General features: G+C 48.4%; 2 protein-coding genes across 2 annotated transcripts; both read right to left on the bottom strand.

Annotated features, from left to right (window-relative positions):
• Positions 1-20,554: 20,554 nt before the first annotated feature.
• LOC109733069 (uncharacterized) lies at positions 20,555-21,940 on the bottom strand. Its single transcript, XM_020292271.1, has one exon. The coding sequence runs from the start codon at positions 21,938-21,940 to the stop codon at positions 20,555-20,557; it is 1,386 nt and encodes a 461-aa protein (XP_020147860.1).
• A 66-nt stretch (positions 21,941-22,006) lies between these two features.
• On the bottom strand, positions 22,007-23,982 carry LOC109733059 (uncharacterized). The gene is made up of 4 exons (XM_020292261.1): positions 23,895-23,982; positions 23,178-23,825; positions 22,893-22,949; positions 22,007-22,806 (listed from the first exon to the last, which is right to left on the bottom strand). The coding sequence occupies exons 1-4, from the start codon at positions 23,980-23,982 to the stop codon at positions 22,007-22,009; spliced, it is 1,593 nt and encodes a 530-aa protein (XP_020147850.1).
• Positions 23,983-25,210: the final 1,228 nt, after the last annotated feature.

Raw genomic sequence — 25,210 nt, 5'->3', positions numbered from 1 at the left:
TCTCACTGACGCCGCTCGTCGCCGGGCGCCGGTGGACAGGTGTCCATCGGCGGAGCCCGAACCCCCCCTCTCCGCTCGCCTATAAATGGATCCGCCCCCAGCCTCCTCGAGCACCATCCACCACTCCCACCCACTCCTATAGCATGTAGGCAACCGTAGCCCGGCCGGGCAGGCCGCCGTCCCCGAGCTCGAGCTCGCCGGCGATCCCCTCTGGTCGTCGCGGTAGCTCTAGCCCCTCTCAGGCCAGGGCGACCCATCAAGAGCCTCCGCCTCTCGTCGGTGAAGCTGTTCCGACCACTTGAAGCTCCTGGAGTTGCCTCTGCTCGCCGTCTTCCTCATCTCCGTCGACCACCGCGTTCTTCCTCCGCTTGTGAGGTCGATTCCGACGCCGTCCGACCACCCCTAGCTACGCTACAGGTACGGGCAGATGCGCCTCCGTCCCCTCTCTCAATCCCTCCCTCTCGTTTTGGCCAAGGAGCCCTCGTCGCCGGCGAAGCCGTGACCCCCTTTGTTTCCTTCTCCCCCTCCTCCTCACCTGACTAGCGGGGCCCGCTAGTCAGCCACTCTGTACGCGCGCGAAGCGGTACGAGTTGTGGCGCCCCTGGGCTTTATGCCTTCGACGTCACCCCCCAGCTTGTTTTATTTTTATTCAAATTCATTTGAATTTACATAAAGCTTCAAACATCCATAACTCTTCAACCATATGTCCAAATGAATTGATTCTTTTTGCATTGTGTTCTTTGCAAAGAAATCTAGCAGCTCACCAAAAATGAGATTTTTCTGTGCTGCCTAGATTTTCTGGTGATTTTTAGAAGTGTTCTTGCTATCTTCTTCTTGTATTTAAAATTATTTTCAGAGGGTGAGGCTTGTCTTGAGGATCACCAGAAGGCTTGTGAACCTCATCTGCACTAAGGCAAGCCACAACAACATTTTCATGGTGTCATTTCAATATTTATGATTTTCTTACTTGAATGAAATGATTAATCCATGCATTTAAATAACTATTATGTTATTTATATTCTGTTAAGTGTTTGTTAGTTATTATGCTTGATTTACAGAATGTTTGAAACTAGCTTAGTTAGTAAAGAAGCTAAGATCTACTTGTGGTAATGATAAAATGATTTGTTATGCATATGAGTATTTACTTAAAGTTATTTTCTTGCACAAATAAAATAGTAAAATTTGCTAGAAAATATTCTGTTAAGTGCTTGTTTAGCCATTTTTCTTGATTTACAGAATGTTTGAACCTAACTTGGTTGGTAAAGAAATTAGGATTTGCTTGTGGTGATGATAGTATAATTTTTGCTATGCATATGAGAAATTAATCGAAGTTATTTTCTTGCATGAGAAAAATAATAAAACTTGCTACAAAATATCTTGTTAAAGTGAGAGTTACCCTGACCAGGAAAGTAATATAAGTTGTTGCTGTTTATGCTTAGTGTGAATATGGTTGACATCAGTCATTTTCGTTAATATGTGATGCATGTGTATTATTGCATTTCATGGCATGCTATGACACCGGTCATTTTCATTTTAAGTTGAACCTAAATATTACTCAACTTGAATATATCGTTGACTGGGTCATGGTGCCGCTGAATCGAGTTTTTCCCAGTGGAACCACATTTGCCTTTGTGGGAAGGCCTTGATTCGGTCCATTGACATGCCCCTGGTCGGTGCCTCCAACTAGGGAAGGTTATGGGCATGCTTACCCTGGCCCGGTAAGCAGGCATAATCTTGTGTGCCCGTTGTTGAGATTATGGTACCAGGTCCCCGAGTGGGATCGTTTTGGCCACGACGGTGGTCGTTGTGTCTTTGGTAGACACGGGGCCACCCAGGACTAGCCCGTTGGGGGATTGGGTCAGAGTGGTCGGGCGAGTGTCATGGCAATGGAGGGGTTTCGTCGGAATGCCGTTGGTCCACCCGAATGGGAGTGCGGGGCCATGGGTTCCGTGGTGTGGGTACAGTGTGCTACCTCTACAGAGTGTATAATCTATCGATAGCCGAGTCCACGGTCACGGACGCCTCGTAGTAGGTCCCACCATGAGTCAACATGTAATAAATTTGCACACTAAGTTATGAACTTTGCACTGTTGATGATGGCGGAAAGGCCATCGAGATGTTCGAGACCAAATATTGGTCGTGGTTGTGATCGCCGTAAGGATCATGAGTTACTCTTGTCAAGACCACGATGGTGATTTGTTTGTGATCTGTAAATGATCACGGTTGGTAAGTCCATCCCGAGGGACGTTCGAGCATGATCACAGCATGTTGGACATATGGTGTTGCATTATTATTAATTGGTTAATTATCATGATATTGTTTGTCATTATGATTATGTCTGTTGTGAGCTTGCAAGTGCATTCAATGTAATGACCTGGCGTATCATGCCAGATTTCAGGAAAGTCTCGTTGGAAAGGAGTGTTGTCCGGGTCTAGATCGTGTCCCCATCGGTGTCCCTGTGCTATGGAGCTTCCGCTACGACGTTGTTCTGCTGCCGCGTAGTTGTCATCATCGAGGCCCCTTTATGTTCACTAAATAATGTACATATTGTTCAGCCGCACCGTGCGTGCCGCTTGGCCTCGACATCTGTTGTAATATAAACTCTGATCCGCTAGCATCAATAAAGCGGTTGTTTTCTGTACCAAGATGTTGTGTGTTGCCAGAAGACATGGTCTCTGGGCTGGCAATGCAGGGTAAACCGGTCGCTCTGAGCCGGGGTGCCACAACCGGTACCGGCCTTGCTTCATATCGCCAGACGAGGGCCCCGCCTTGCGCCACCCTTGACCTCCTTTGAGCCGACCGGTTACGAGGACGACACAAAGGAGGGAAAGGGGACGCCAGCGGTGCCCTCGGCGACCACAGGTCCTCTGCCGGGGGAAGGGTCGTCGAAGCCTCCCCGGCAGAGGGCCTACCTCCGGGTGTCCCCTGGCTTCGCGCGCCATGGGGAGGGGCCTGGCTCCCGACCCCTCTCTTGCAACCCCCAACGCGATCCTCCTGCCGGCAGGGAGGCCGTCGAGCTAGGGCCGCCGGCCGTTGCGGTGATCTGTTCCTCCTGCGACTCATGATTAGCGTAAGCTTGCTCCTGAGGGATTAGGGGTACCCTGTAGTGGTCGTCGCACACGCGGTCGTGGTGGTTCCCCGATGGCTCCTGGAAGGCTTCGACTCCTAGCGTCCCTTCTTCCCAATCTTCTCCAACGAACGAGCTGGGGTCGTCCTCCGATGTGTACTCCTGGTCTGTCATGCGGGGCACGTAGGCTTCCGGGGTTGTTACCCCGAACACTTCGCCATAGTGCCCCACACTCCATGTTGCCCAGCCCAGCGCGGCATCTTGAGGGTGATAGCGCGGCATCCCACTTGGGCCATGGGAGGCGACGCTTGTGCTCATGCTTGTTGCGGGCGGTATGGGGGCGGCAGAGCCCCCGGCGCCGCCGGCCATGCTGGTGTTGACGAAGCCCCCTGGCGCACCTGACGGCGCGTGGTGGTGGCGTGGTGATGTCTACTACTCACCCCGGGCATAAAAACCGAAGATCGAAAACCGAACCCGAAAAGACCGAGACCGAACCCGAAAAGACCAAACTAAAAAAGATCGAATAAACTTTGGTCTGCAAAACTACATGACCGAATTTAATAAGGTCAAATCAGTCCTCTACCCTGCAGGACCGAAAAGACCATATAGACCAATCTATTTTAAAAGCCCACACGCACAACAATGTTTACCTAAGGCCCAACTGGCTAGCCCAATCCTCACGAGCGAGACACTACCTCACCTCCTCACGACGAGCGACACAGAGGCACGAACCGCAGCCTCACTCTCGTTCCTCCCCCTTCTCTGCCAATGACCAACCCTAGCCGCCGCTAAGAGACCAGGCCCCGTGACGACCGCCTCCCCAAGGAGCTCTCCGATCCGCAGCCGTGACCGGTGAGATCCGCGCCGATCCGCTGCCGTGACCGGTGACGACCGCCCGGCAACCCAACCTCCCGTACATCGCTCCACAGCCTGCGAATCGCCATCCGCCAGTGGTGCTTCAGATCTCGTCCCCTTCCATGCTGCTGCACTGGCGTCAATCCGTCGCCACCGTCTCTTCCAAGCTAGCCGCCGCCTACTCTCCTTTTCCGGTGCTTTACCTCACAACTGAAGCTTGAAGATGAGCAAGTGACTCCTATGTATGTGCATGAGTGCATCAGATCGGCCAATAATGCCTAAGTGCAGAGCCTTGTGTCATGTCCAGATTATTGAATGTGTGTGCGTACCTATGTTAACGCATACTTATGTATGTGCAAAGCTATATTGTTCAGAATTTGTGATGTTAGCCTGTTACATACTTTTGTTGTCTAACACTTGTCTAATTTTTCTTATACACACACGCACCTCTGTACATACATTTGTTGTCTCAATTTTGCATAAATAAACATGTACAGATACTGGAAGTAATGTATATGAATCTGAGTTGTGTCACAAAATTTGGTCTGTTTGGTCGGGACCGAACATTGGTATGTAAAGACCGAAGACCGAATAGTGGAAAACCGAAAAGACCAAAATTATTTCGGTAGTCAATTATGGAAGACCGAATTCTTGAAAGACCGAAAAGACCGAACCGAGCAAACCGAAAAGGCCGAACGCCCAGGCTGATCTACTACACAACCTTCTTCTTGTAGACGTTGTTGGGCCTCCAAGTGCAGAGGTTTGTAGGACAGTAGCAAGTTTCCCTCCAGTGGATGACCTAAGGTTTATCAATCCGTGGGAGGCGTAGGATGAAGATGGTCTCTCTCAAGCAACCCTGCAACCAAATAACAAAGAGTCTCTTGTGTCCCCAACACACCCAATACTATGGTAAATTGTATAGGTGCACTAGTTCGGCGAAGAGATGGTGATACAAGTGCAATATGGATGGTAGATATAGGTTTTTGTAATCTGAAAATATAAAAACAGCAAGGTAACTAATGATAAAAGTGAGCGAAAACGGTATTGCAATGCTAGGAAACAAGGCCTAGGGTTCATACTTTCACTAGTGCAAGTTCTCTCAACAATAATAACATAATTGGATCATATAAATATCCCTCAACATGCAACAAAGAGTCACTCCAAAGTCACTAATAGCGGAGAACAAACAAAGAGATTATGGTAGGGTACGAAACCACCTCAAAGTTATTCTTTCTGATCAATCCATTGGGCTATTCCTATAAGTGTCACAAACAGCCCTAGAGTTCGTAGTAAAATAACACCTTAAGACACACATCAACCAAAACCCTAATGTCACCTAGATACTCCAATGTCACCTCAAGTATCCGTGGGTATGATTACACGATATGCATCACACTATCTCAGATTCATCTATTCAACGAACACATAGAACCTCAAAGAGTGCCCCAAAGTTTCTACCGGAGAATCAAGATGAAAACGTGTGCCAACCCCTATGCATAGGTTCATGGGCGGAACCCGCAAGTTGATCACCAAAACATACATCAAGTGGATCAATAGAATACCCCATTGTCACCACAGGTATCCCACGCAAGACATACATCCAGAAATAACTTTCCCGAAGGTTTCATTCCGTTTGGACTATGTTTGATATTCCTTTTCTTCGAAACACTGAAACAAGGGAAAAAACAGGAACTGGCACTGGGCTCTGGGTTAATAGGTTAGTCCCAAAAATCATATAAAAGTGCTTAGTAAAGCCCATTAAACATCTAAGATGGATAATATGATAGCATGAATACTTCATAAATTATAGATATGTTGGAGACGTATCAGCATCCCCAAGCTTAATTCCTGCTCGTCCTCGAGTAGGTAAATGATAAAAGAAAGAATTTATGAAGTGTGAATGCTAGCAGGTGCACAAGTTTGATCAATGATAATTTCAATCACCTTTTCTAGCATCATTATATGTCATAACAGTAGCTCATATCATAAAACTTTGCATGATCAAGTAACAAACTATTCACATGTTAAAGTATAGAACATAAACTCTCTTGCAAACTAACAAACCATGTTATTAGTCATCAAACAATTATAATTCATCTTATTTTCAGGAAGAGTCTATGTCAGAGCTTTGATTCAGCAAACTTCACATACTCAACTATCATTTAGTCTTCTATGATTGCTACCACTCAAAGCATATTTTTAGAACAAATAGTATTCATCGAACATAGAGAAAGATAGGTGCTTAATGTTTCGCCTCCCAACCTTTTACCTCAGGGGTAATGTCAACAGTGATAATTCATGCTCAAATATATTTGAATGGCCATATATGCCTAGATCTTTCCATCACATGATGCTTGCCAACTAAAGAGTAGGTTGGAATGAGAAGGAATACTACTGACTCTTGCATAAAAGTAAAAGATAGGCCCTTCGCAGAGGGAAGCAGGGATTTGCAGAGGTGCCAGAGCTCGAAGCAAAAACAGAGATGAAAATAATTTTGAGAGGTATGCTTTCATTGTCAACATAACGACCAAGAGTTCCCAATATCTTCCATACTACATACATTATAGGCGGTTCCCAAACAGAAAGGTAAAAAAAATTTACTCCCCCTCCACCAACAATCATCAATCCATGGCTTGCCCGAAACAAGGGGTGCCTCCAACTAACATCAATCCTAGGGGACTTTTCTTTGCAATTATTTTTGATTTGATTTTGATCTTTTGATCATGGGACTGGGCATCCCAGTTACCAGCCATTTTCTCGTGAATGATGAGCGGAGTCCACTCATCGTGAGAATAACCCACCTAGCATGGAAGATACTGCTAGCCCCTAGTCACTACATGAGCGATTCGGGCATACAAAACATATTATTATTTGAAGGTTTAGAGTTTGGCACATGCAAATTTACTTGGAACGGCAGGTAAATACCACATATAGGTAGATATGGTGGTCACTCATGGAAGAAACTTGGTTCAAGGAGTTTGGATGCACAAGCAGTATTCCCACTTAGTACGGATATTTTTGGCTAGCAAAGGATTCTAAATAGCAAGCACCACATGTTGGAGGATCCATAACAATATAATTTCTATACAAATATACCCAAGAATAACTCATTTCGTTGTCTTCCTTGTCCAACTTCAACTAATTTGCTCAGGTTTGAAAATAATTAATGGGGCTCACAATCATAGAAGATGCCCAAGATAGTATATTTATATGTGAAATCTCTCTTCCTTCAATATTCTTTCATGAATTGTTCAAGTGACCAATACAACGTTTGCTAACCTTCAAAAAATTTACCACCTCTACTTCTTGTATGTAAAGTCATTACTCCCCAAGGAATAAGCATATGAAACATATATAATTTCAGATTTATGACATTCAAATCATCCAACCATTTACTCATAAGATATAAGTGAAGCACACGAGTAAATGACAAACTACTCCAAAAAGATATAAGTGAAGATCAATGAGTAGTTACATAATTATGTAGCTATGTGAAGACTCTCTCTCATTTAAGAATTTCAGATCTCGGTAATTTATTCAAACAGCAAGCAAAGCTAAAGAAAATAAAAGGACGCTCCAAGCAAAACACATATCATGTGGTGAATAAAAATATAGCTCCAAGTAAAGTGACCGATGAACGAAGACGAAAGAGGGGATGCCATCCGGGGCATCCCCAAGCTTAGGCTCTTGGTTATCCTTGAATATTACCTTGGGGTACCTTGGGAATCCCTAAGCTTAGGCTCTTGCCACTCCTTATTCCATAGTCCATCGAATCTTTACCCAAAACTTGAAAACTTCACAACACAAAACTCAACAGAAAACTCGTGAGCTCCGTTAGTGAAAGAAAACAAAACACCACTTCAAGGTACTGTATTGAACTCATTCTTTATTTATATTGGTGTTAAATATACTGTATTCCAACTTCTCTATGGTTTATAAACTATTTTACTAGCCATAGATTCATCAAAATAAGCAATCAACACACGAAAAACAGAATCTGTCAAAAACAGAACAGTCTCTAGTAATCTGTAACTAACGCAAACTTCTGGAACTCAAAAAATTCTACCAAAATAGGACATCCTAGATAATTTGATTATTGATCTGCTGCAATTGGAATGAGTATTTTATCACGTTCTGGTGATTTTAAACAATTGCTTTCGTGAACAGAAAGTTTCTGGAATTTTCAGCAAGATCAAATAACTATCATCCAAGAAGATCCTATAGGTCTTACTTGGCACAAACACTAATTAAAACATAAAACCACATCTAAACAGAAACTAGATGTATTATTTATTCCTAAACAGAACCAAAAAGCAAGGAACAAAAATAAAATTGGGTTGCCTCCCAACAAGCGCTATCATTTAACGCCCCTAGCTAGGCATGATGATTTCAATGATGCTCACAAAAAAGATAGGAATTGAAACATAAAGAGAGCATCATGAAGAATATGACTGGCACATTTAAGTCCAACCCACTTCCTATGCATAGGGATTTTGTGAGCAAACAACTTATGGGAACAACAATCAACTAGCATAGGAAGGCAAAACAAGCATAACTTCAAAACTTTAAGCACATAGAGAGGAAACTTGATATTATTGCAATTCCTACAAGCATATATTACTCCCTCATAATAATTTTCAGTAGCATCATGAATGAATTCAAAAATATAACCAGCACCTAAAGCATTCTTTTCATGATCTACTAGCATAGAAATTTTATTACTCTCCACATAAGCAAAATTCTTCTCATTCGGAATAGTGGGAGTATCATAAGAGACTTGAATACTATAAATTGTTTCCACATTAAAAGAGTAATGTTCAGAGAAAGGGTACTCATAATCATGACAAGTTTTGTAAATAAATCATCACTACTCTTTATAGCATAAGTTTCATCACAATAATCATCATAAGTAGCAACTTTGTTCTCATCATAATCAATTGAAACCTCTTCCAAGATAGTGGATTCATCACTAAATAAAGTCATGACCTCTCCAAATCCACTTTCATAAATATTATAAGATTCAACATCCTCCAAAATAGTGGGATAACTACTTCCTAAAGTTGACACTCTTCCAAACCCACTTTCATCAATATAATCATCATAAGTAGGAGGCATGCCATCATCATTATAAATTTGCATATCAAAACTTGGGGGACTAAACATATCATCTTCATCAAACATAGCATCCCCAAGCTTGTGGCTTTGCATATCATTAGCATCATGGGTATTCAAAGAATTCATACTAAGAACATTGCAATCATGCTCATCATTCACATATTTAGTGCCAAACATTCTAATGCATTCTTCCTCTGACAATTGAGCACAATTATCAGAATCCTTATTTTCACGGAAGACATTAAAAAGATGAAGCATATGAGGTACCCTCAATTCCATTTTTTCGTAGTTTTCTTTTATAAACTAAACTGATAAAACAAGAAACTAAAAGATTTGATTGCAAGATCTAAAGATATACCTTCAAGCACTCACCTCCCCGGCAACGGCGCCAGAAAAGAGCTTAGTTGACGGGGTGTGAGTGCCGCTTACCTAGCCTCCCCGGCAACGGCACCAGAAAAGAGCTTGATGTCTACTACACAACCTTCTTCTTGTAGACGTTGTTGGGCCTCCAAGTGCAGAGGTTTGTAGGACAGTAGCAAGTTTCCCTCAAGTGGATGACCTAAGGTTTATCAATCCGTGGGAGGCGTAGGATGAAGATGGTCTCTCTCAAGCAACCCTGCAAGCAAATAACAAAGAGTCTCTTGTGTCCCCAACACACCCAATACTATGGTAAATTGTATAGGTGCACTAGTTCGGCGAAGAGATGGTGATACAAGTGCAATATGGATGGTAGATATAGGTTTTTGTAATCTGAAAATATAAAAACAGCAAGGTAACTAATGATAAAAGTGAGCGAAAACGGTATTGCAATGCTAGGAAACAAGGCCTAGGGTTCATACTTTCACTAGTGCAAGTTCTCTCAACAATAATAACATAATTGGATCATATAAATATCCCTCAACATGCAACAAAGAGTCACTCCAAAGCCACTAATAGCGGAGAACAAACAAAGAGATTATGGTAGGGTACGAAACCACCTCAAAGTTATTCTTTCTGATCAATCCATTGGGCTATTCCTATAAGTGTCACAAACAGCCCTAGAGTTCGTAGTAAAATAACACCTTAAGACACACATCAACCAAAACCCTAATGTCACCTAGATACTCCAATGTCACCTCAAGTATCCATGGGTATGATTACACGATATGCATCACACAATCTCATATTCATCTATTCAACCAACACATAGAACCTCAAAGAGTGCCCCAAAGTTTCTACCGGAGAATCAAGATGAAAACGTGTGCCAACCCCTATGCATAGGTTCATGGGCGGAACCCGCAAGTTGATCACCAAAACATACATCAAGTGGATCAATAGAATACCCCATTGTCACCACAGGTATCCCACGCAAGACATACATCAAGTGTTCTCAAATCATTAAAAGACTCAATCCGATAAGATAAATTCAAAGGGGAAACTCAATTCATTACAAGAGAGTAAAGGGGGAGAAACATCATAAGATCCAACTACAATAGCAAAGCTCGCGATACATTAAGATCGTATCACCTCAAGAACACGAGAGAGAGAGATCAAACACATAGCTACTGGTACATACCCTCAGCCCCGAGGGTGAACTACTCCCTCCTCGTCATGGAGAGCACCGGGATGATGAAGATAGCCACCGGTGAGGGTTCCCCCCTCCGGCAGGATGCCGGAACAAGGTCCCGATTGGGTTTTGGTGGCTACAGAGGCTTGCGGCGGCGGAACTCCCGATCTATTCTGTTCCCCGAAGGTTTTAGGGTATATGGATATATATAGGCGGAAGAAATACGTCAGGGGAGCCACGAGGGGCCCACGAGGGTGGAGGGTGCGCCCAGGGGGTGGGCGCGCCCCCCTGCCTCGTGCCCTCCTTGTTGATTCCCTGACGTGCACTCCAAGTGCCCTGGATTGCTTCCGTTCCAGAAATAACTTTCCCGAAGGTTTCATTCCGTTTGTACTATGTTTGATATTCCTTTTCTTCGAAACACTGAAACAAGGGAAAAAACAGGAACTGACACTGGGCTCTGGGTTAATAGGTTAGTCCCAAAAATCATATAAAAGTGCTTAGTAAAGCCCATTAAACATCTAAGATGGATAATATAATAGCATGAATACTTCATAAATTATAGATACGTTGGAGACGTATCACGCGGCCCGCCGTGAATCCCTGTAGAGGCCTGAGTAGGAAGCTGATGATAGAAAGGTGGCGTTCCAGAGGCCGCCGCGTCCAGCAGCTTGGCAACACGTTCCAGCAGTGCCGCCCGGCCGCTCTCCATCAGCCGGCACCGCAGCAGCTCCCTTGCCACGGTGAGTGATGCCCGCATGTTCGCCTGCTCTCGCCGCGAGTGCGGCGCCGTTGCCACGGTGTGGCTTGCTGCCCTTGCAGCGGCTCATACCTGTCGTGGAGTGGGGGTGGATGACACCTAGCCGTGCAGCGTTGGACGACGCCCGCGCCGCCTGGAGCGCGGGGTCGAGGTCTTCATGAGCGGGTGTCGTCGCCCGGGCCGGCCAGGCTGCCCAGCGGTCGGAGTCAGCTCTTGGGTCGCCGGACATCTTGACCGTGGAACGTCGGCAAGTCGATTGGCGGAGAAGAAGCTCCGGCGCACCCCTACCCGGCGCGCCAAATGTCGGATGTGGGGTTCCGGCAAACCCTTAAGGTTCGAACACTGGGGTGCGCGCGAAGTCTTTCCCTCCTACCGATCTACGCCCTAGCTCGCTAAGATCTCGCGGACGAACTCGACGAACTCGCAACACAGAAAGGCATGAGGTTTATACTGGTTCGGGCCACCGTTGTGGCGTAATACCCTACTCCAGTGTGGTGGTGGTGGATTGCCTCTTGGGCTGATGATGAACAGTACAGAGGGAAGAACAGCCTCCTGAGGTTGAGGTGTTCTTGTGCTTGGTGACTTAGCGGGTGAGAGCTGGATGAACTGCTCGATCCCCCCTACTGTGGTGGCTAGCTCTACTTATATAGGCCCTGGTCCTCTCCCCAAATATTGAGCGGGAATGGAGCCAACAACGGTGGGCAAATTTGAAGGGGGACAGCTAGTACAAGCTATCCTGACAAAAGTGGTCTTCGCCTGCAGAAGGCTCTGGTGGTGACACCGTCTTGGGCTCCACGATGACCTCCGCCTTGCCGTCTTTCTGGTCTTGGTCTCGTTGCACCGATATGGCAACCTTTGACTGATGCCTCGGTACTCCTCACCTGCGCTGGCCTCCTTAGCACCAAAGAGGAAACAAGGACGCTGCGCGCACTGGCGCCCGCCTAGCGCCGATCGTCATGGCTCACGTCACGAGAGCCTCGTGAGGTTTGCCCCGCCTTGATATCTCCACTCCTCGTGAGCCTGCCTGACCAGGCCACTCCTGAGGAGGTCTTGCTTCGTCTGGCTCGCGAGGCTTGGCCCCTCGCTAGGGTCTTGGATGCTTTGTTGATGAAGATGGGCCGTACGGCCTGCTGGCCTGGCCACGCCGTGGGCCGCAGGCAGGCAAGTTCTGGGGACCCCCGTTCCCAGAACGCCGACAGCCCGAGGACCCCTTAGTCCAGGACTCCCTTAGTCCAGGACTCCCTTAGTAGCCCCTGAACCTGGCTTCAATGACGAGGAGTCCGGCGCGCAGATTGTCTTTGGCATTGCAAGGCGGGTTCCCTCCCTCCGAACTCCGGAATAGTCTTCGGATGTAGTAGATATATTCGGACCTGTGTATATAATTGCAGAAAATACAATATTCCATGAGTCTAATTTGTTGATAACTGTTTATGACATCGCATCACGCCTGCCCGGCTACTATTTCCAACCGTTGGCTAGCACGTCGCCCCACGTCTCGGGACGCGGTTTTACTGGCACGTCTTGCCAAGGCAGAGATCGTGTTCCCTTATTCACGGGATTTTCATTAATGCAAGCGTGGGTAACCCAACCGTTCCCTGGGTACAACTCTCTGGGGATAGGTAAGTTTCGAGACCCAGGTGGATACGCTTAGTATTTGGGGTCTTTATATAGGGTCCCAGACTCGTCTTCTTCCTTTGCGCTTGCTTCTTCCTCAACCCTAGCCACCCCAAGTTCCAACCCTCGGGTTCCCATCGCCACCAGCCATAATCATGTCCGGATCCAGCCGTCAAGGCCGGTGGGTGGCTTCTTCTATCACAGAGGAGGATATTGCGAAGCTCCGCGCAGCGATGTATCTGACCCCGAAAATCCTTCATCGGCTTCCTGCACAGGGGCAGGTCGTTCCTACCCCCAAATCCGGCGAGAGGGTAGTGTTTGTGTCCCACTTCCTCCATGGGTTAGGGTTCGCACTTAACCCCTTCGTCCGGGGGCTCATGTTCTACTATGGGCTAGACTTTCACGATCTGGCCCCAGACTCTATTCTCCTCATCTCGACATTTATCGTCACGTGTGAGGCCTTCCTCCAGACTCCTCCGCACTTTGGTTTATGGCTCAAGACCTTTGACGTGAGGCCGCAGGTGACAGAGGAGGAGCAGGCAGAGTGTGGCAGCGTCACAATAGGCAAGCTTGCCAGCGTGGTTTGGTTCGAAGGATCTTTCGCCAAGTCTTCCGGCCTGTGGCAGCAGGGGTGGTTTTATATCAACGAGCCGCGGGGCTCCAAGTGGGCGGCTACGCCTGCATTCCGACCCGGCCCTCCAATTCAGCTTGCTTCATGGATCAATAAGGGACTGGACTGAGGATCCGTCAATGAAGTGCAGACTCTGCAAGGTCGCATCCGAAGCCTTATCGAGAAGGGCATCGGTCTTGTGAGCGTCGTTCAAGTAATGTTAGTCCGCCGGACCCTGCCATGTCAGCGGCCTCTCCGTATGTGGGAGTTTAATTCAGAAGGGCGGTGGCCTCTTCAGCACTTCTTCGGCACCACGCACGAAGGAATGTGGAAATTATATTTCGGGGAATGAGAGCAATGGCCGGACACCACCGAAGACGTCGGCCTTGACTGCAATCATCCGGACACTGCAGTAAGTATTCAAACTCTGAACACCTTCCATTCAAGAATCTCTTGACAAGATACTGAACAATCCATCCCTATACAGGATTGGATAAAGAAAGCGGTGTTAATCTGGTGTCCGGCGCCCCTTCTCGAAGACTCTACGACCGCCCTGCTAACGAGAATGCTGATTCCCACACCGTACCAGGTGTCTGCAGAGGGGGGCGAGAGCGGGGGGCCCGAAGGTGATACCCGCCCTGAGGACGAATTAGACGCTGTGTTCGGGGAAACTGAAACTCTTTTACCCAAGGGCAAAGGTGCGGAGGAAGCTCTCCATGGCAAAAAGAGGGCTGCTTCTGAAGATCAGGAGGGAAAGCCTTCCAAGAGAGGGAAAATGCCATCATCGGGCAGTTCGGGCCGGGCGAGCGATGCTGCCGCAAGGCTTTCTGGCGAGGATGAACCTCTCGCCAAACCGTAAGTGAGGCTGGGGCACTTTAAACGTACCTCATTCTTTTCCTATTAGTGAAGTAATCATCCGACATATGCACATCCACGCAGGTTAACGCCTGGTGTTTCTCAATCGTCCTCCTCCTCGGGAGACCTTCTTCCGGAGATGATGGAGAGTGACACGCTATCTCCGGCATCTTCGCCCAATAGGGGGGATGATACCGAGGTATCATCCCGAAGAGCTCCTCCCCATCGTCAAGCGGTGCAGGAAACAAAGAAGGCGTTACCCGAAGGTGGTGCCTCTGTCACCCAGGGTTCGGGAATCAAGAATGATGGCCCCGAACCGTCCGGTTTACAGCCGGAGACGATTCTGGGGGAGAATAGGTAGATTCCTTCAAAGGAATGCCGTACTCCGGCAGCGGTTTCCGAAGACGTCGGGCGCCGGAAATGTTGACGGACATGCTGCGGCGCGCGTCCATTTTAGGGAAGCACCGTGCCTTGATGGTTACGGTGGTCGAAAAGGTTCTATCTGCGAAAAGCGGATTCAACGAGGCCTTCTCGAGCCTTCTAAGAGGTTTTGAGGTTTGTGATGTAGTTTTGCCAATTGAATGATATTGACAGAATGCACCTGTTGTATATGCAGTAGCCTCTGAGACTCGGATTGCTGTCCGAAGGAAGCGATCGGAGGATCAAAAAGATATGCTCAGTTACTAACCTTGATTTAACTTGGAATACAGGCTGCCTCCCCTCCTGTAGCTACCCAAAATACGGAAGTGGCCGAACTGCAGCAAAAGCTAGATATTGCAGAGGATGATGTTGCATTGATCAACAGGCGTCTTGACGACTCGCAAGGTATATAGTTCGAGCATTACTTACACCAATGTTCTTGTAATGTAGGCCTGACACCGAAAAGGGTTTTATATGAAATGTGCATGGTTGCAGATGGTGCTGCCGCCGTTGAAGCTCTTCGGGCGGAGCTAGTCCGGGCCAAGGAGCTGGCCCGGTGTAGTGATGCGGCTGCCGAGAAGGCATCGGCTGATCTAAGACCCGAACAGGCAGCTCGGCGCCGAAGTGGGGAGAAAATATCCGCACTGGCGCTTGAATTGAAGAATACTGCCAGCCGCTGTGAATTCCTTGAGAAGGAGAATAAAGCCAAAATGGCTGAACTTGATAAGGACGTACGAGAGGCGAGTGAAGCTCGGTCTGAATCTAGGGCAGCTCGTGAAGAGATTCGGCAGGCTAAGGAGATAGCGGCCGGTAAGCCCTTTTTGCTTCAAACTAAGTTTGGCGATCTGGACTATACTCAGCTAAACCAGGTCTGGAGTTCTCCGGCCGAATTTTTAGACTTGCCGAAGAGTTCTTTTGATGCGGCGCAATTTTACCAAGCGCAAGAGGGGTATGCAACGGAGAAGCTTTTCTGGTCACAATTTGGCGCATCAAAGCGCCCTCTGTTGCTAAATGAACAGATGTCCCAATGGGCCGAGCTTCATAGGATATCCGGCGACGCCATGAAGAACGTCATAATCCGGTTGTGGCCGAGTGAGCCTGTTCCCAAGAGCTATTTTGGCCTGGTGCGGCGTCTTGTTGATGCGGTGCCGCGTATCGATGCTGCGAAGCGGTCGGCATGCATTGAGAGTGCACGGATGGCCTTTGCCCGAGTCAAGACATTCTGGGGGAAGATGAAGGCCGTCGATGATGCTGCGAAGAGTCCGCCCAAGGGCAAGGACCGTAATGAGCCGGAGCATTATTTTGAAGGCGTCCTGGAAGCCGCCCGCCTGATAGAGGGTCAATGCTCTAAGAACATAATGTTCGAGTGAGGTGTATTAGAATTGTAAAAGACAATTTTATAATTGATCTATTTTATATTTTTGCTCCAAAGCTTGAATTCCTCCTGTGCGGCCTTTTTTTAAATATAATCTGAAAGTTTTCCAGTCGTCGGCTTCAGACCCCTCGTAGGAAGTACGGGGGTGTTCGAAAAAACATTTAATCACTCTTTATCCAACGTCTTGGTCCGTAAAGGAGGTGATAATGCAGCGAACCAGGCAATCGGACTATAAGGCATTAACACTTTCACTTAGCCATAGGAGTTTTATGGTGGGGCTACGACATAGCCCCTGGTATGTATACGACGCATAGTGCCTTACATATGTTGATCTAAAAAAGATCCCTCGTGTGACACGGAGAATCACTAAAGATTCGAATAGGTCGTCAAGTGGTTGACCAGCTCTCGCCGCATCATGACAGTCAGTTTTCGGCTTTCTCTACTGAGGTGCTCATCCGGTCTAGGCCAGGGCACAATCGCAGTAGTTCTCCCTTTACTACCCTAGCCGATAGAGCGGAACGTAGGGTAGCAAGCACAGGAGCCGGGCAACCCAACTATTGACCAAAGACAATGATTCGGAGCTGATGCATATAAGGCCAAACTTGCGACGCTGAAGTACGCTATAGAGTTGTTCGGACTTTTACTGGCGACTCGTTTGTTCCCATACCGAGCCCCTGACTAGTTATGCCGAGGCGCGTCTTGTAAGGCAGCCGTTACGGCTGGACTCATTGTAGAAAGAGCATAAAAGATTAGTTCGGATAAAGTTTACTGGGAGCGGAGCAATATGCCACTGATAAATATATATAAAGAGTAAAAACCACAACCCAGCTATTTGACATGCTCGGGGTTGGGAACAAAGGAGAAGGGCATGGTACAGGCTCAAAAGAAAGAGTGCGGTCTACAAAAGCTTATTTTGGACCTCCTGTCGCACGTCTGCGCCGCCCGTCCTTGGGGAGGGGAATCCTTAACGGGAGTGGCCCCTTAGGTGAGTGTGTGGATCCGAACTTCGATAGAGTCTGATGTAGATGTTGTCCTGACGGTCACCTATTTTTAAGAAGTGATACAGAAAAATAAGAAAAATGGATAGAAACGTTACGGGGATTCTTGCAGGGTTGTCCATATTGTGCTTCCGCCGATGCCCATGGTATCTTAAGTGCGTAGTGATGTACGCGTGGTGTAAAATTTGCCAGTACAGTAGGTGGGTGGCGGAAGCCGAACTGCTATTTCCGTTCTGGGAGTGGTCGAACTTCAGAGGGAAAGTGTTTCTGGCCCCTGGTGTTCGGCTAGCGAGCCGATCCGTCGTCTCTATCGCCTGGTGGCCTCCTCCCCTTGTGATCGGCGTTGAGCTTGCCTGCCTGCTTGAGGACCCAACAGTTTCTGTTGGTATGATTAGCTGGCCTATCAGGGTGACCGTGAATCTAACAAGGTCGGTCCAATATCCTGTCAAGGGTGGATGGTCCATCCTGGTTTGCCTTTAGTGGCTTCTTCCGTTGACCGGGCTTCAGATTGTGAAATCCGGCGTTCATCGCTGTGTCGCATGTATTACTGCGACTGTTGTGTTCGGTTCATCGTGGCTTACCGTTGCCGTCTTGAATTTCGGAAGTGCCCGGGTCGCTGGCGTTGTTGCTTTTACGAGCGAGCCAGTTGTCTTCTCCCGCACAAAAGCAAGTCATTAGAGCAGTAAGGGCTGTCATGGACTTGGGTCCTTCTTGGCCGAGGTGACGCACTAGCCATTCATCCCGGACGCCATGTTTGAAGGCTGCGAGGGCTTCTACGTCCGGACAGTCGACAATTTGGTTCTTTTTGACTAAGAACCTAGTCCAGAGCTCCCTGGCTGACTCGCCGGGCTTCTGGACAATATGACTTAAGTCATCGGCATCTAGTGGCCGGACATATGTTCCTTGGAAGTTGTCTCGAAAGGCGTCTTCCAAATCTTCCCAGCTACCAATAGAATTTTCTGGTAAACTGTTTAGCTAGCAGCGAGCTGGCTCTTTAAGCTTGAGAGGTATGTATTTAATGGCATGAAGGTCGTCTCCGCGAGCCATGTGAATATGGAGGAGGTAATCCTCAATCCATACCGCGGGATCTGTTGTTCCATCGTATGATTCGATGTTAATGGGTTTAAACCCGTCTGGGAATTCGTGCTCCATTACCTCGTCGGTGAAGCAGAGAGGGTGTGCAGTTCCTCCATGTTGGGCCACACTGTGGAGCACCTCCGGCGGACTCCGCTTACGGTTTTTGGACCGAGTGTGGTCGGGTCTGTTGTGTCCGAATAGATAACCGTCGTTACTGGTCGGGGCATGTCCGCGCGATCTGGGTGTCGGTTTTGTTTGTCCTGTTCTACCCTCCAGGTCTTGTTGGATGTCGCGAGTGTTCCCCCGAGCTGTTTTATTCTTGCTCGGGTGGCCGGATGGGTTGGTATGGTGCTCTGCTTGGGCTGCTGCTTTGTTCGGACCAAATTGTGGTCGGCTCACCGCGTTGTTTGATGGTGGTGTGGGTTCCAACGCCCTGCCATCGTACCGAGGGAGCCACCTACTCTTGGGGTGGCTTTCGTCTGGGCCGCTAAGGCCGTATTCTTCGGCGGCCAGGACCTCAGTCCATCTATCATTGAGCAAATCCTGGCTTGCTTGAAGCTGCAACTGCTTCTTCCTTAGGCTCCTTGAAGTGGCTATAAGCCGGCGTTTAAAGCGTTCCTGTTCGAGAGGTTCCTTAGGCATGATAAAATCCTTACTGCCGAGGATCTCCTCTTCCTTGAAGAGTGGGAGATAATTGCTGTCCTCCGAGTCTCCATATGTGGCCTGTTCATCAGGGCTGTCTTACCCGCTTTCCTGTTCCTCCTATTCGGATTCTACCTCAACAGGGTCTTCATTGTCCGTAGTGTTGTCTTTTCTGATGCTAGCAGTGTTTTCTCTTGGGCAATGTGACTTGGAGCGGCGCCGTGGGTGCCGGTGTTCGGATTGTGTACCAGGAGGTTTATTCTCGACTGGATCCTCCTTGGCATCGTCGAGAGCGTCGTCGGGTGTGTCTATCATACACACATCATACCAGGAAGTGGCCATCCCGTGTCTAGCGGGTAGAAAGCTCTGGCCCTGCCCCTCATCATCGTCCATACCGGCGATGTCTTCGGAGCGGTGGTCAGGCGTGTTGGTTGGGTCTTCGACGGTGGCTATAGAGTGGGTGGCGGGTGGGAAGCAAAATTCTCCATCATCCGCCGTAACTTCGAACCGAACATGGTTCGGCGATGATCCATCTGCCAGGGATAGGTTTTTTAATGAGTTTACTAGGTCGCCCATGGGCGAGTGTTGGAAGACATCTGCGGCGCTGAACTTGAAGATCGATAACCGATCGAGTTCGGTATCCGCGAGCTCGCAGGGTTCGGAACCCGACACCGGAGAAGAGTCCGGGGTTCCGTTGATGCAGATGTCGTACGCAGTGGAATCTGCGAGCGGCTCCAACGCTGCAGAATCGGTAGCCCCCGCGATGGGGTTGAGCTTCCCATCTTCGGGGGACTTGATCTGCTCCGGATCTAAGGCCAGAGTTGCTGCAGGAGCTCTCTCCTGGATGCAGCCCGATGACAGGTTTAAGCCATGTCCATCGGGGCGGCGGGGAGCGATTGCCGCGGTCTCGAATCCGTCAAAGATCAAGTCTCCACGGATGTCCGCAACGTAGTTCAAGCTTCCGAATCTGACCTGATGGACAGGGGCGTAGCTGTCGATCTGCTCCAGATGGCCAAGCGAGTTGGCCCGTAGAACGAAGCCGCCGAACACAAAGATCTGTCCGGGGAGAAAGGTTTCTCCCTGGACAGCGTCATCATCGACGATTGAAGGGGCCATCAAACCTTTTGTCGACGGCACAGTGGAACTCTCAATGAAAGCACCAATGTCGGTGTCAAAACCGGCGGATCTCGGGTAGGGGGTCCCGAACTGTGCGTCTAGGATCGATGGTAACAGGAGACGGGGGACACGATGTTTACCCAGGTTTGGGCCCTCTCTATGGAGTTAATACCCTACTTCCTGCTTGATTCATCTTGATGAATATGAGTGTTACAAGAGTTGATCTACCACGAGATCGTAATGGCTAAACCCTAGAAGTCTAGCCTATGTGTATATGGTAATGAATATCCCCTATCCGGACTATGCTCTCCGGTTTATATAGACACCGGAGAGATCTAGGGTTACACGGAGTCGGTTACATAAGAAGGAATCTTCACAGCTGGTCGCCTAGCTTGCCTTCCACGCCAAGGAGAGTCCAATCCGGACACGAGTATGGTCTTCGGTCTTCATGTCTTCACAGCCCACCAGTCCGGCCCATGGATAACAGGCCGGACACCCGAGGACCCCTTAGTCCAGGACTCCCTCAGCCTCATCCCATAGTATCAATGAGGCCATCCTCAATAGCTTGGCGGTACCACTCTGCTTTGTGAAGGTGCATGAGGCGCCATCGTTGCAGCTCAATGGGATCTTGAACCTCGAGTGGGCAGTCCTGCCTCCAGGCATGATAGAAGCGGCGACGCCTGACGTCGCGGTAGCGATAGCGATGTTTCCCTTGCTTCGAACCTTGGCGAGCAGCACCCTGTACAGGAAGGTCTTCCCTGTACCTCCTGGGCCATCAACAAAGAACACACCCCCATCACCGCGTTCAACAGAAACTAGTATCTCGTCGTATGCAGCCCTCTGCTCCGAGTTTAGCGACGAAGCCAATTTAGTGTCGTTGATGTCAAAATCGACGTTGGATTCCTCGATCACTTCTCTGGCCTCGCCCTCGGTTGGGTCGAACGCATCGTCAATGCATGGTAGAGCGAAATCAGCTATGTCTTTGCCCATGGACTGCAACATACCCCTAATGTCAAGCAACACTATCTGTTCCACCTCAATCGGGTACGTGTGTGATCGCCGATAGTCATCAGACATAGGCTCGAAGTGCCTATCCCATAAACCACACACGTCGTCTGGCTCACAGTGCACCAAAATTGTTGCGAAGAGCCTCCTGAGCGAACATGGCATCGCCCACTGCTCTGCCTCGGTAAGATAGTCGTCGAGCGTGTTATCTGCCTCGATGAGTCCCAACCTTTCGGCAGCCTCTCTAAAGCTCCCGCATAGCCTACCGTCCACGGTGAGCAGGTCCACATAGGATGTCTTGCCAGCAACATGGTTTAGCAGCACACGCAGATAGTATCGCTCTCCCTCGGCAGGATTGGCAGACACAATTCGACCTATCTGATAACGCTCCACCCGCTCTTTCCAATACTTCTTACCCTTCTGCCATGTAAACCTTCTAGGAAAATCCTTGTACAATATATTCGTAGCCCACGTGTGGTTTTGGTTAGCTTTGAAATACTCTGTCAACATGGATTTGGAAGCATTCTCAGAGGCGACTACGTCAGTCAAGTGAGCTTGCTCATTGAATGCCACCCTGTGCATATTCGGGAGATGAAGAGGCAACTGTAGGATAGGCGGGTCATTGGCACACAAGGGGAAGCCAAATATCCTCCACATCGCCTCTGGAGGAGTAACCCACCTCGCGTCTACGTATCTTTTGATCTCACCAATGTTACCATCGGTGTCGGGCTGCTCGATGCTGAAAGAAGCCCTATCATGGCCCTTGTATATGTACTTGTAAAGGTATTTGACGACCTTTATGCTGGAGCAAACCTCAACATTGATGTGGCAATTGAACATCCGCAGAAGGTAAGGGTTATACGGCACAACCCATCTGTTGTCCAACATTTTACCCCGGACCTTAGCCTGCCGATCATTATCTCGACGACGATAAACTGGGTATGAGTCCTTACCCTATGCCGTGTTTTCATTGAACGGCCGCGGGTATCTGCACTTGCACTCGTTCTTTTGCATGCACACATTTTTGGGGTTGAGAGCACCGCATGGTCCGTGCATCATATGTTTCACAACCAAGGCGTGGAGTTCAGGATACTTCTGCTTGTCTGGGAGCTCGGCAGAAATGAGTCGGTCGTACTGCTCTGGAACGACAAGCTTATAGGCAGAATCCATGATCAACAAAAAGTGTGCGTGGGGGAGGCCCCTCTTCTGGAACTCGACTATGTATACATGTGAGACAACAACACCCAGTATATTCTTCTTGAACAACATCTCTTTCATAGCCTCTAACTTGCCATGGAACACACGAGCCACAAGATCAGGTCGGTCTTGCGCTGTTTGACCAGGAAACAACTCACTCGTTATCTCTTCCCAGTTAGGGTTGCAGGTCATGGTCAAGAAGATGTCAGGCTTCCCGTAGGTATGGACAATTGCCATGGCATCCATATGCCTCCGCTTCATGTCGCGGTCGCCACCTGGGTACGTTCCAGGGAGCACTATCCTTACTCCAACAGCACTTGCCCAGGTCTCCCCGGATGTAATTGTATCAACAACTCCTTTATACAGGTCGGCACGGATCTTTGTCTGGTTCTTCCTGTACCATTTCAACCTACAACTCTCAATCTTGATGTACATGTCCACCCCCCATTGCTGGAGCAATCGTGCTCCACAGAGTATGGGATTGAATATCCCAGGTCGTGTCTGGAGCATGTAACAATAGTAGTCTCTCACCGAGACGCATAACCTGCTATTCCCCTCTGCACATGGATGAGTAACACGGACATTAGGATTCATATGAGAAGTATACAATTCATCTAAACGACAGAATACGCATAAGCCTTACCTGCATCCTCCTCCTCATCATCATTATCATCACGTCTACCTCTTGGTTGTTGCACAACTGGCCAAGGGACATCACATTTAGGAAGTTTCGGGTGCCAACTGAGCTCCCCCCTTGGGTAGAAGAGTGGGTAAGAGAGCGGGTCATACGAGCCAGACGTCACATGTATACTGTGCCTCTGGTTGTCATTCCCGCAAAGTGTAATCCTACGATCGAACCTCTTCGCTAGGTCAGTGCCCTCCACCCAAATTGCAGCGACCTCAGATGACAGAGGTCTATTATACTTACGTTGGTCTAGTCTCTGGTCAGTGTTGAGGTCTATCCTGTAATCGTCGAGGTTGTCCCTGTGCGCACCCAAACTCCTAAACTGTTGGGAGTACGGGTTTTCCCTGAGTATGTCCACTAACTTTCTGATGACATCCTGGTCTAATTGCTCGGTCGCAGCCTTGCGATGGGTTAGGCCTGGGTCGTCATCGTAGAAGTACAACTGTAGATGATCTGGACGTGATGTTGGCCCGAAGGAATGAACATTGTGGTAGATGGTGACGTGCGCCCGGAACGTGTACACCCCAGACTTCATGTTTGTGTAGCTTTCATCAACGCTGACGCCGAGGGTTGTGAAGGAGAAGTGGCCGTTGAAGAACCGTATGTTCTCCCGAAAATGCCTTGAGTCTGCGTCCATGCTAGACCAAAGCCTCATTAGCTCCGGGATGGGCTCCGGTTGCTTCAGCTGGATCTGCCCACTGCGACAGCAGAATCCCGGGGCCTCGGACACAAACTTCTTGGCCTTGCAGTGATCGCAATTTGCGGCGTGCTTCAGGATGTGTGTGTGGTCTGGGAGGTTTGAGTAGACATAGTCCAATGGATCATGGTCGACATAGGTATTGTGACTTGAGTCTTCCAATTTGTCGTGCTCCATGTCATCAGCATCTGAGCCTGCAAACAATGTTTATAATTAGTGTGCTATTCCCAACGGGTGGATGTTGCTCAAGTGGGTGTACATACCTTCACCGGCAAACAGGTAATACTCATCGTCAAAGAGGCTGTCAGGGTTGACATTATCATTCATGAGACGACTAAGGTAAGCGTCCATGTCGTCTGCTCAGGTGCGAAACCAATAAATGAGGGTTCAGTCTCAAGGGATGCAAGAAGAGTAAGGATGGGAGTGTTACCTTCACTTCGGATCGTGTACTCCGGTGTGCTAGATGAGGTCGAGGCACCGTGTGCTTCAACTACGGTAGGTTGTCCAGTTGAGCTCATTTCCAGTATGGAGATGGACCTGATGGTGGGGGTCTTCACCCTACCTGCAAAGCTTTCATTACGACGATCTAGCAGAGCGTTCCTCTCACCACGTGGTACATGCGTAGTTGGTTTTCGTTTGCCACATTTCTCCTGACGCCTCTTCACCCCCATACTTCCCTTGGAAGCTCGCTCTCTCTTCATGCGCTGCGATATGGACTCATGACTCCGCTCGTCAGCTCCATCTTCCGCAATTGTTAGCGGATCACTCGTTTGCTAGTAGGAACTTTTTAGGTGCTCATTGATTTTCACACTGTTGTCATCTATAGCACCATCACCTAGGGTTCGGCTTAGGTAGGCACCTACAACATTTTCGAATCATTATAAAAATCCGATAGTGAATGATTACAAAGTGAAAGATGATCGTTGATGGGATAACTACCATCGGTTTCGTTGTTGCGAATGTATGTGGGCGCCGACTTGACGGTAGGAGCACGATCTATTTGTTCACTTTCGGATTGATGCGTGTGGGTAAGAGGCGTGAGAGTCGGACAATGTGCCTGTGGGTTGAAAGCGTGAGAGCTAGACAATATGCTAGTTAGATCTGGACGCGGCATTGCGATCGATTCAGCACACGGTGTGTTTTTCTTTGCAGCATAAGTTGCCTTTCTCTTTGCACTTAACTCCCCCTTCTCTTTGCTGCATGACCTCCATTCTCGCAGCTTGTTATTTTTTTCTTGAAGATCGATCGTTCCGTCATCCACCTGTTTCCGATATGTTGCTCGCCTCCGCGCGTTTGATTGCTCCATTTGCTCAGGAGTTAAGTTACATTTGCGTTCCTTATCACGCTGCCTCCTAGCTAGGTGGTTATCATGAATGACATCAGGCATGATTGTAGTGGAATGAGGCAATACCGCATCATCTTGTGACAATGATGTATAGCTGGACCTAGTTGGGTTGGCTGGTTATACAACAGTGTAAAAACATAATCAGAACTGAATTAATTGGTCATTGATACCGAAGGTACCAGCATATTATCTATCTATATATGTAATGCTTTGTTGAATCTGACTCCTTCCGTC

Source organism: Aegilops tauschii, chromosome 5 (assembly GCF_002575655.3).
Source record: "Aegilops tauschii subsp. strangulata cultivar AL8/78 chromosome 5, Aet v6.0, whole genome shotgun sequence".
Taxonomy (NCBI): Eukaryota; Viridiplantae; Streptophyta; class Magnoliopsida; order Poales; family Poaceae; genus Aegilops; species Aegilops tauschii.
The sequence above is the reverse complement of the archived record's forward strand: the minus strand, read 5'-3'. Positions and strand labels throughout refer to the sequence as shown.